Below are 9885 nucleotides of genomic sequence, written 5' to 3'. Positions count from 1 at the left end.
TGATTTTGCCTTATTTTCCTCGGCAACACATACGTTGGGCTGAAATCCGAATTATTTATGGAATAAATATCTGCATATTTTTGTTTGCTGTTCTATAGTGACTTCTAGAAAATGCAATGGAAAATAACGCACAAGAAAATTGGTCAAGTCTGACTTTGGCTGCAGATGAAAGTGTTGTGTGAAAGCGTTTTGACTTGTGAGCGGGATATAAATGTGTTTGTCAAATGCTATATGGCCATCTATCACAGAGTTACTGAGACATCAACAAAGAAACCACACAGCAAAAAAAGAAAAAGAAAAAAAAAACGGCAAGCATGAGTGAGAGGGGAAAAGTCTGGGTTGCAAGATTTTGTGGGGAATCGTGAATGTCACAGCCATATTTTATGGCAATGGAATAAGATGATGACAGACAAAAGTCACCATTAATGTGCAAAACAGTTTTGCTATGCGTTTGTTTATTGCGCAATAAAATTATTCAAAAAATAATAATTACACCAAAATTTCTGGCAAAATTCCTCTAATTATTTTTCATCCAATCAGATTTCAACCTTGCAACTATATTAGAAATAGGGCCGGTACTGGAGTGCAAACAACAACACGAGGAAGTTGTGAGGTGGAGAACGAGAAGGTGAATGATAGCTCTGCGGGGAGGACGTGTACGTGCAGCCATCTGCCGTTCATTACCTGCTGTTTGCTCTTCGCTCACCTTCCTCCTCTTCCTCAACCGGCCGACCTCCTCCCCAGCAGCTCAGTTGGGTTTACGCGGCGATCCGGGCGAGACGCCCGGGGACCCATCTCGGCGCCTCCGCTGCAAAGCAAGCAAGAAAGTTTCAGTTGATTTGTCGCCTTTTTTTTTTTTTTTTTTTGCCTCACACTCTTGTGTCTGTGTCACTAAACAAATGAGCGCACGCACACACAGCGGCGGCGGGCGTCGAAGGGCCTCTCTAATGGATTCTGAAGATTCCAATTTCCCCTCTGCCACCAAAGACAGAAAACCCTCTGAGCTCAATTACCCCTGTCTCACACCAGACGAGACTGCAGGCGCACACACTTGGACGCATCCTTTTTTGGTAATCACACACACACACACACATACGTGCGCATTTTAAACTGCTGTGACATGCGGAGAATCACACAATCGGGAGTCACGCAAGCAAAGTGAGAGCAGTATTAGTCCCAGGTAGATTTTATGTGAAAGGAGGAAAGATGGGAGGAAGTCAAGCATGGAGGAATGCACAACTAAAGGGCTGAAGAAAGATGTCGTGCACGTCTCTGGCTTATATAGAATCCACTCTTCCAGAAACCTTATTAAATTCGACAATTAGCTGAATGTCTCAGGCTATAAATAGCTTCACTTTTCCCCATGGCGTGGTGTCAGTCAGTGTTCCGGTCTCGGACCGCTGGGGGGGGGAAACAAAACAATTTAAATTATAGCGAGGCTCCCTCTTTGTCAGGCTCCCCTTTTAACGGGATAATTACTCGTCTATTCATTCGCGCTCAGCCGGGGCGATACATCACATCACCGTACGGCGGCCGGCCTTGCACGGCTGTGATAAACGTCCTTTAAAGGCCGAGGGGGCTTCGCCATTGATATCGGCTCAGCGTCTGCCACGGGCTCGCACCGATGCTCGCTTTTACAGATTAAATAGCCTCCTGCCAGAAAGTGGAGGCGCACCTTGCTTTCCGAGAGTGACGCCGACACCTCCCCAAGGGGCCTGACAGTGAGGAAATGAGCAAGACCGGGAATGAAAAGGAAGAGAGGGAGCAAAAAAAAAAAAAAAGCATCTATTATTCAGCACGGCCCGATCCGAGCGTACGCACGCCATTAAAAATAGGAAATCCATAGCGGAGACAAATGGCTTCTAAATGAAGCGCTACAGGAGGAGAGCGGAGATAGGGACCCCTGTCACATGCGTTTTAATTGTCTCCCAGGGCGATAAGGGGGATTTATCGAATTCATCATGCCGCTGAGGCCACTCCCGCACGAGACCAAGTCGCCAGGCACGTGGTTGCCGGTTCAAAGATTCCCGCCTTGAGGAAGGAGAGTTTCGACCAGACTTTTGTTTACATGCATTCATTTTGGTTCGAAACAGATCTAAGCAAATAATGATCAGTTAAGCGGCAGACAAAAACAACATTCTACCTCGGTGCCAAGCAACCCCAATGTCATCCAGAAACAATTACACAGCCTTTAATGAGGCACACGGTAGCACCCGGGTGACACGTTCTTTAGAGGTTATAATGAAGATAGACGCTTCAGTTTAGATTATTCTCTTTGCTGCCGGGCTAATTATTCACCTGGTGCTCCACCGCAAATGCATCGTGAAAAGAAAGTTGGATTGGATCAAATTAACATGCATCACGATTGTGATCAAAATATGATTAGCATAGCATATAGCGAAACACGTAGCATCTCATTTGGAGTAGCAGCCAACGCAACCTTCCAAAAATGGATTTTTATTACGATCGGTCTTCCACTTGATACGGCTAAGGTCATCAAAATGGTTACAGGCCCCACCATATAAACTGTCAGTCATGTCCGAGACATAAAAATCACCGTTTGAGCTCTTCAGTTGGACGGGGGGGAAAAAAAAAAACGGCATCAATCAAATGGGTTATACGTTTTGGATGACAAATTTAGAGGGAGGCGTGTGTATTGGGACGATTGGACAGACTTGAATGTGACCTGCTTGCAAGATGAGATTGGGTTGAGAATTTTGGGACAAGCACAGATTGCAGAAGCAATAAAAGATAAGGAATCGTAATAACAGGAACAGGTAGTGTTAATTAATACAGCCGATTAATACGAAGCATTTTTTTCTCTTGCATTGGCTCTCATTACCTTACTTCACCTCATCTTCACTTTTTTTGCAAAATGACGCCGCGATAAAGATTGCGTGGAAACATTATAAACGACCCCATTACATTAACGACGGAAGAAATTAGGGTATAATTAGCGAATGGGCGCTTTTTATGATTGTTACAATTAACCCTGGCTGTTGTTACAGGTGACCCTCGCCGCATTAAATGACCCACTGATCTCAGTGAATCAAACGGCTGGTGAAATCATCCCGGATTGCAATCATAATAACTACCTGTGTGTGTGTATTTTTAGCGATGGATGAATGACAGCGGGAATGGCAGCTCATCTTTTCCTCGGCGACAGGGTGACAAAGTGAGATGTTACGGCGGCGAGACAGCACAAGCACTCGCCTGGCAGAAAGGTATCTTTCTCTCTTTTCCTCCCCACCTTTCTATCCTTTTAGCCTCACCTCTGTCTACCTGTCTGCACTCCCCCCCGCCTCCCTGAAAGTGAGCTGTCTCCTTGTCTTCCCCACAGCCCGAGACCTGATCCTGTCAGAGCCCCCCCCCCCCACCCTGCATCATAATACCACCCATTTCCAATCAATGGCGGCTGCATGAATATTTACGGGGAGGGGCGAAGGGGGCGTGTCCCGTCGCCCTGCAGGGGGGTGGGGGGGGGGGGGTGATTTAGGCTGGAGAGATGGGAGCTCGTCTTCCTGAGTCAGACATGGACAATAAGTCATTAGACGGGGGTGGAAAAAAAAATGATGTTGAGGGGAAGATGTGACAGAGAGGACCAAAAAGACTTTTTCCTCTTCTACTGCCCCCCCTCGCAGTCTCCCCCCGCTTATTCGTTCTGTCTAGTCTCTTTCTTCTGACCCTCTCCTCTTCATATCTCCTATTTTATTACCACACATACTCTACACCATCTTCTCGCACTCCCTCCCTCCATCCCTCCCCTCCTCTCTTTCCATCTGTCTTGCTTGCTGCAGTGCCCATGCTGCCAGGCAGTATAAATCACATCTCTAGGCTTGGCTGCAATGGGCCTGAAAATAAAAAGGTATAAAAGTGTCAGGATGAGCTAGTGGCTGGGGGGGGAGGAGAATTCCTTTATGATAGGTCTAAATCCTCGCGCACACACACGAAGAGGAGGGGGGGGGGGGGGGGGGGTTGCTTGTGTGATGCATACACGTGCACAACATATGCCTCCATACTCTTCAACCAACTCTTTTCCACATCTTACATATGTTATACTTAGCCAGTGATTTTTAAACTGCTACTTACTTGACAAATAAGGCAATTTAAGGTGACTTTGTGGTTCTCATGCATTGTTTTTAAAGATGGGCCGTAATGTATTGAGATCCCTCTGTCGGCAGACGCCATGTTGTTAAGGTAAATGGCGATGGGAATAGGGAATTCAGATGAGTGAACGTGAAGAGTCCATCACTCGCGCAAAGTAAGCTACAGCTTCGAGCGACAATGTGCACTTTGTCATTCCTATTCGATCACGTCGCGCGAGCTAGCATCACGCACTCATTGCGAGTAATACTGATAAAGATGAGCGCCTCCCTTGAGGAAGCGTGCCAAGCCACGGTGGCCGTGCTTTGGCGTGATTTGCTGTTTCAACTGTATTGATCAGCCACGCAAAAGAGAAAAGGCTGGAAAATAGGAGTACACCAAACACCCTTGGGTATGTGTGTAAGTGGGTGAGTATTTATGTTCACATTAGCAGGCCTCTGGATATGCTTGCACACAAACACACGCGCACACACACACAAATTGGCTCATCCATACCTGCATTAAGCGCAATAAACCCTGCTCTGATGAGCAAGCTCCCGTCGACCTTGGAACTCTGCGGAAAGACAATGCAAAGGGAGCCATGCTGTGAAAAGGGGGGGGGGGGATAAGAAGTAGGGAGGCATGAAGGGGGGCTTAACATATTAGCGGAGGAGGGAGGGAGGGAGGGAGGGATAGAAAAAGAGTAAGTGAAGCTGCTCAGTATGGGGCAGGAGGGCAGCTCCCGCTCCCGCTTTTCATCCTGAATGCAAATGCGCTTTCCTTGTGACGCTCGTAACTGCTCCGGAGAGAAGCAATTACAACGACTCCGTTCACTCAGAGAGAAAGACACGCATGGCTAGAGGAGGGTAATTAATAAGGAGATGGACGGAATGGAGGAGGATAGGGAGGAGGGAGGCTCCTCCGGAGAAATTGAAGCAGCGCGATCGATCGCGCCGGCAGCCCCGCTGTATCGACACGCACCCGAATCGACCCGGCTCATAACTTACGTCCGGCTTTTTTTCTACGAGAGGTCAAAGGTCACGTGTCACCTCGAGTGTCTTTTGAAATATCTCCTTGTTACTTTGATTTCATTCAATTAAAAGACCCGGGCCCCGATATGACCTCACGCGTATTGTTCCGCGCCCGCCTTCTCGTCCAACGGATAGCGGCTGGCGCGGCTGGCGCTGCGAGGTACGGCGGCGGCGGCGGTTTTTATTGCAGTCATTTAGGCCGGTAATATGTCATCTCCATTAGCCGAGTTTTAACACTCACAGATAGATGGCCCGGTGACATTTATCTGCGCACGGGTCGTATTTTAGTAGTTAAATGGCTGGCCATGTGCAGGGTGCGTGCAAAATGAGTATGTGTGTTTAAGGAGTGCGACGGCAGGGTGAGAGAGGGCGGGAGCGAGACGCATTGACTTTTAATGATACGCCATGCAATAGCACTTTGGAAGTAATAATCCCAAATACAATGCGTGGGGTCACCTTTGACCCCTGTTGAAAAGGGAGAGACGAGAGCCAAGCGACTCTCAAAGGCCGAGTCGGGCCGAACCACAATGAGAGGACAGCTAATTAGGGACGGGCGAAGGAAATTAAAAGAGAAGATGAGATGAGTGATGGAGAGAGCGACGCAGGACTTGAGTGGGAGTTGTGGCGGCTAATTGCTAGTATGGATTTTGCCATTGTTGACTTTTGAAAGGGTCACCGAGTTGGTCATTCCCAATGGTGACGTCAGGTGAAAGAGCTAATAACTAAGACTCATAACTAATACCGATTATACAATGCTGAGCTCGGACGCAATCTGTTCCGGGCCACTAATCACTTTTTGATTCGTTCAGATTTAGAATCAATTCTCCGATAGAAAATAATGAAATGGACTGAATTATTGCGGGGTCAAGCTGCTTTAGTAGGCAAATATTAACTACATTTTAATATTCTTAACTGTAATAAAAGTGCACAATGAATTACATTCAAGTCTGTTCTGAAATCGTTCAACAGATGGGACATGGGGATTTCCTAGGAAATGTATAACTTGGATTTTTATAGAAATAGGACTGTGATGTGAATTGAATGCCTAACTTTCACTTTCATTTTCCAACACACAGTGGGACTTCACCTGTCTCCAGGCGCTGAAGTTGACTAATGTGACAGAAAATGAACAATTAAAAATATCGTGCAAGCCCAGAGCCTCTGCATGGCAGTGCTTTCACAACTCAGTGGACACCCTAATTGCTTTGAAATACAATTTGGGCTGGGTCTTTGTTGGGTGTTTTGGAGGTATGATGCGCTTCAGTGCGCACTGGAAATTGACTTATAAATTACCACGGCGAAATAGATATGGACGCCGGATGCTCAATATCTAAATGTTAGATCCTCCTCGCCGTCTATCCATGCAAAGACGCGTCTAGACAAAGATGGCGGCCATGTTTGTTTTTCATAGGACGTGTTGATAAGGTTAAAGTCAGATGGCGCCGCCGACTATAAAAGCAGCATATCAACACGGAGAGAGGAAAATATTTTGGCGAGTGCAGCCATCCCGTAGCGAGGCGGCAAATATGTTTTCAGGCGAGGCGCCAGCGGCGTTTGTCGCATCTCGGGGTATGTGTGTGAAGTCACTGACAGCTTCATCAGGGAGAGATGCGGAACAGGCCGGGTTTACTATCGGGCTGGCCCGCGTCAGTCCAGCTGTTGATGGGAGGGCTGAGGTGGGACAAGGGGACGACTGCTGTCTCCTTTAATGAGCCTTCGCTTATGTCATCAGCTTTCAATTCGCAGAGCTGTCCGCTACCTCTGGCCCCTCTCACACTATCAGCCTGTCGTGTTTCTCGCAGATGATTTTCCCCACGATTGTGTGTTATAGTAATTAATTTGCTGTCTTGGCCCACCTGGAAAGCTGTCAAACGGAGGACGCCGTCTTCTTTCCGTCACCACCCTGGAGCCAGACAAGTGGTTGCAATGGAGGAAGATATTTTGGTGGCAGCGTAGAAATATTAGCACTGCACACAATAAATAAAGATCACATTATAAATCAGGTCAAAGATTTCGATGAGGTTTAATTGATATCAGAATGCACGGCCGGCTTACAGTACTGATTGTGGCAATGCTTCCCTTCCCGAAGGTTCTTGTGATGTCTCAACTCCCTCTACTGGGCCGCACTGCGCACAGCTCATGTCAGCGGACTTTGCGAAACAATCAGCACAGTACTGGAAGAGAAATTCTTCAAAAAAATCAGTTTATTCATCCTTTAAACAGAGCAGAAAAGTATCATCAGATCATTTTCTCTAAAATAATTGCAAAACATACATGACTAACCTCGGCTTCGGAGATAAAAATATCAACATGGGATTTTCGATTAAGAATTTAGAAATGTCGATTTACGATACTTTTTTTTTTTAAAACATGAAAAATTATTTTCGTACACAGATTGAAATAATTGGCATTACTTTAACAAAAAAATATTTAAAAAAAAAAAAAGGACATAAGGAACTGTTTTTGTAGTAATGGAAAATGTCATCCATGGATGTTCAAAGAATTATTTTGCAGGCAATTAAATCACAAGTGCACAATTCTCCATCTTTGTCGGACGACTCAAAGGAGAGGATGGAGCTTCCGTGAATGGCGCTGTCCACACTTAAGCCAAAGCCTGACGAAAAGGTGCTGTTGGGAGACAGATTGGTTGGCATGATGCAAAGTGGCTTGTTTTTAGGAAGTAGTTAAAAAAAACATACCTCTCGCAATCAGAGTCACATGACTCCTTATCTTCATCTAACGTAGCGATGCAGCCACCGTCAAAGCGCTGGATGGCCTCAGCCACTGTGTATCGGGTTTTGCCAAAAGCGCACCTCTGCATCTTTTTGACGCTGAGCCCTGACTGGAGGAACAGATGGACTCGACTGTCTGACAGAAACAACGGCGTGTGAAGAACACTAGAAAGGAAATTAGGCGTAATTAACACACCAGCCACGAGGCGTCGACTTCATTTAGCTCGGGAGGAACTCACTTTTCTAAAAACTCCTGCAGGCCTTTCATCCTTTGTCTGATCTGCTCTACGTTCCTTATGCTGAAGAAAGGATTCCAAGAGGGCAATTTGGGGATTTCTCTGAAGGAACGCGAGAATATATCCACTTATTCCCACGGACAGAAGCTTCTTATCAGGCGTGTGAGATCAAACATACATGATGAGAGCGTTTTGCTGCAGACACCGTCGCAGCCAAACAAATTCCCTGTAACGTCGCCTCACTGTGGAAGCCTTCTTGCGAAAACACATGCTATTTGTCTATGACAGAACATCGGAGAACATTTCAAAACCAACAGCGGCCTGACTTGGGATGTGATGCTTACTCACGTGGAGACTGATTTCATAATCGACATGCGTGTGCCAGTAGTCCTGTTTTTGGAGCTTTGGATTTCCAACAAAGATGCTAATAAACTCCTTTAAAATAAAAAAGAATAACAAATGAAATACTTCAATGCAATATGATAAGGCTGGAATATTTGCAAGATGTGGAAACTTACAGTTTTTGCAAGGTTGTCAAACATTCTGTCCATGGTGGAAACCTGCAAGATTACATGTCATGATCAGCGAACGCCAGTAGGGGGAGCAAGGCCTGTTTTGCAAGCCTAAAAACTATCAAAAGCATTGATATATTTGCACGCTAAATTTTGTCCATGACAATACAAGGTAGCCAAAGTGCCGCATTTGAGAAGAGGTGACAGTTGCGGAAGGAGTCAGACAAAACATTTTTTTTCTTCACTCAAAAGCTTTTTAAGATGTGAACAACATCAAGATGTGACTATCAAAAGATCCCTGAAGACTCCTGGAATTGCCTAAACGTGTGGCAGAGAAGGCTGGGAGAGGCCATTAGATTCTTCCAAGCTTAATACTTTGAAAAATATCAAGTCCTATCACACCAATTTAATTTGGTGGATTACACCACTGAAGGCCCAGGTACCAAATGAACAGCCATGACAAACAAATTAAGACTCAGGACTTTCCAGCTGATATAAGCATAAATGGCAGAATAAAAAGGGCACAGGAGATGGATTTTAGCACACAACACCAAAACAGGATTAGAAACAATAAAGCCTCTTTTGCACACAATCAGCACTAATGCAAGCCAACTAGAAGCATAAATGCATCTATTATAGTCAAACAGTTCAAGGGGATCCTTAATTCCCTGAAAGAAACAAAAACTGCACGCATAGATTGACATTTTTTTAGCTATACAATTCCGTGTGACAATTCTGTGACCAAAATAGCAGAATGTTTACAACTTCACACAATCAATAGCACAAAATGGCCCCTTGTGTTTAGTTGGACACTTGTGAGCTAAACATGGATTCGCACTTTCTATTTGTTGCAAGGTTGAAATGTAATTTAATGGAATTTGTTAAGTATTTCCATGCTGTGCCTACCTTTCTCTCGTTGCCTCTTTTCTCCCAGCTCCAGTCTGCGTGGTTTTTTTTTCAATCTCTTGTCGACTGAATCAAACGCTCGTTGCAACCTGGTCCACTTTCTTGCTCACGCCTTCTCCCACGCACACGGTAATAAAAAAAAACAACAGTAATAAAAATAAAGATAAACAACGCAGGTTGGAGTTTAAAAAACGTTGGAATCGCTGCTACGATGTTTGTGTTGCCAAAAAACTGCGTGCACACCTGTTAGCTTGTCAGATGATTTTACCTGGCCAGCCCAGGGGGGCGGGGACTAATTCCTAATTGGTGCATAATCTATACATCAATCTATGTTAAATAATTGAGCCCAACGTTGACCTGAAAATGACTTGTAAATGAGAAAGTG

General features: G+C 45.4%; 1 protein-coding gene across 1 annotated transcript; it reads right to left on the bottom strand.

Annotated features, from left to right (window-relative positions):
- Nucleotides 1-633: 633 nt before the first annotated feature.
- Nucleotides 634-9857, bottom strand: snx10a (sorting nexin 10a). The gene is made up of 9 exons (XM_037263403.1): nucleotides 9501-9857; nucleotides 8601-8642; nucleotides 8431-8517; nucleotides 8261-8361; nucleotides 8086-8184; nucleotides 7814-8011; nucleotides 7170-7742; nucleotides 6971-7081; nucleotides 634-808 (listed from the first exon to the last, which is right to left on the bottom strand). Exons 2-7 carry the CDS (start codon nucleotides 8631-8633, stop codon nucleotides 7610-7612), a joined length of 651 nt encoding a protein of 216 aa, XP_037119298.1. The 5' UTR covers nucleotides 8634-8642; nucleotides 9501-9857; the 3' UTR covers nucleotides 634-808; nucleotides 6971-7081; nucleotides 7170-7609.
- Between the last annotated feature and the right edge of the window lie 28 nt (nucleotides 9858-9885).

The sequence above is a fragment of the Syngnathus acus genome, chromosome 11 (assembly GCF_901709675.1).
Source record: "Syngnathus acus chromosome 11, fSynAcu1.2, whole genome shotgun sequence".
Classification (NCBI taxonomy): Eukaryota; Metazoa; Chordata; class Actinopteri; order Syngnathiformes; family Syngnathidae; genus Syngnathus; species Syngnathus acus.
Note: the sequence above shows the minus strand (reverse complement) of the source record. Positions and strands in the feature narration are given on the sequence as shown.

Excerpts from the sequence above, each read along its gene's own strand:
- snx10a (XM_037263403.1), bottom strand. The coding sequence starts at position 8,633 with ATGGACAGAATGTTTGACAACCTTGCAAAAACT. Across the intron at positions 8,362-8,430 it reads ATTATGAAATCAGTCTCCAC|ACAAATAGCATGTGTTTTCG; the intron begins GTGAGTAAGCAT and ends GTTCTGTCATAG. Across the intron at positions 8,185-8,260 it reads CAGCAAAACGCTCTCATCAT|AGAAATCCCCAAATTGCCCT; the intron begins GTATGTTTGATC and ends GCGTTCCTTCAG.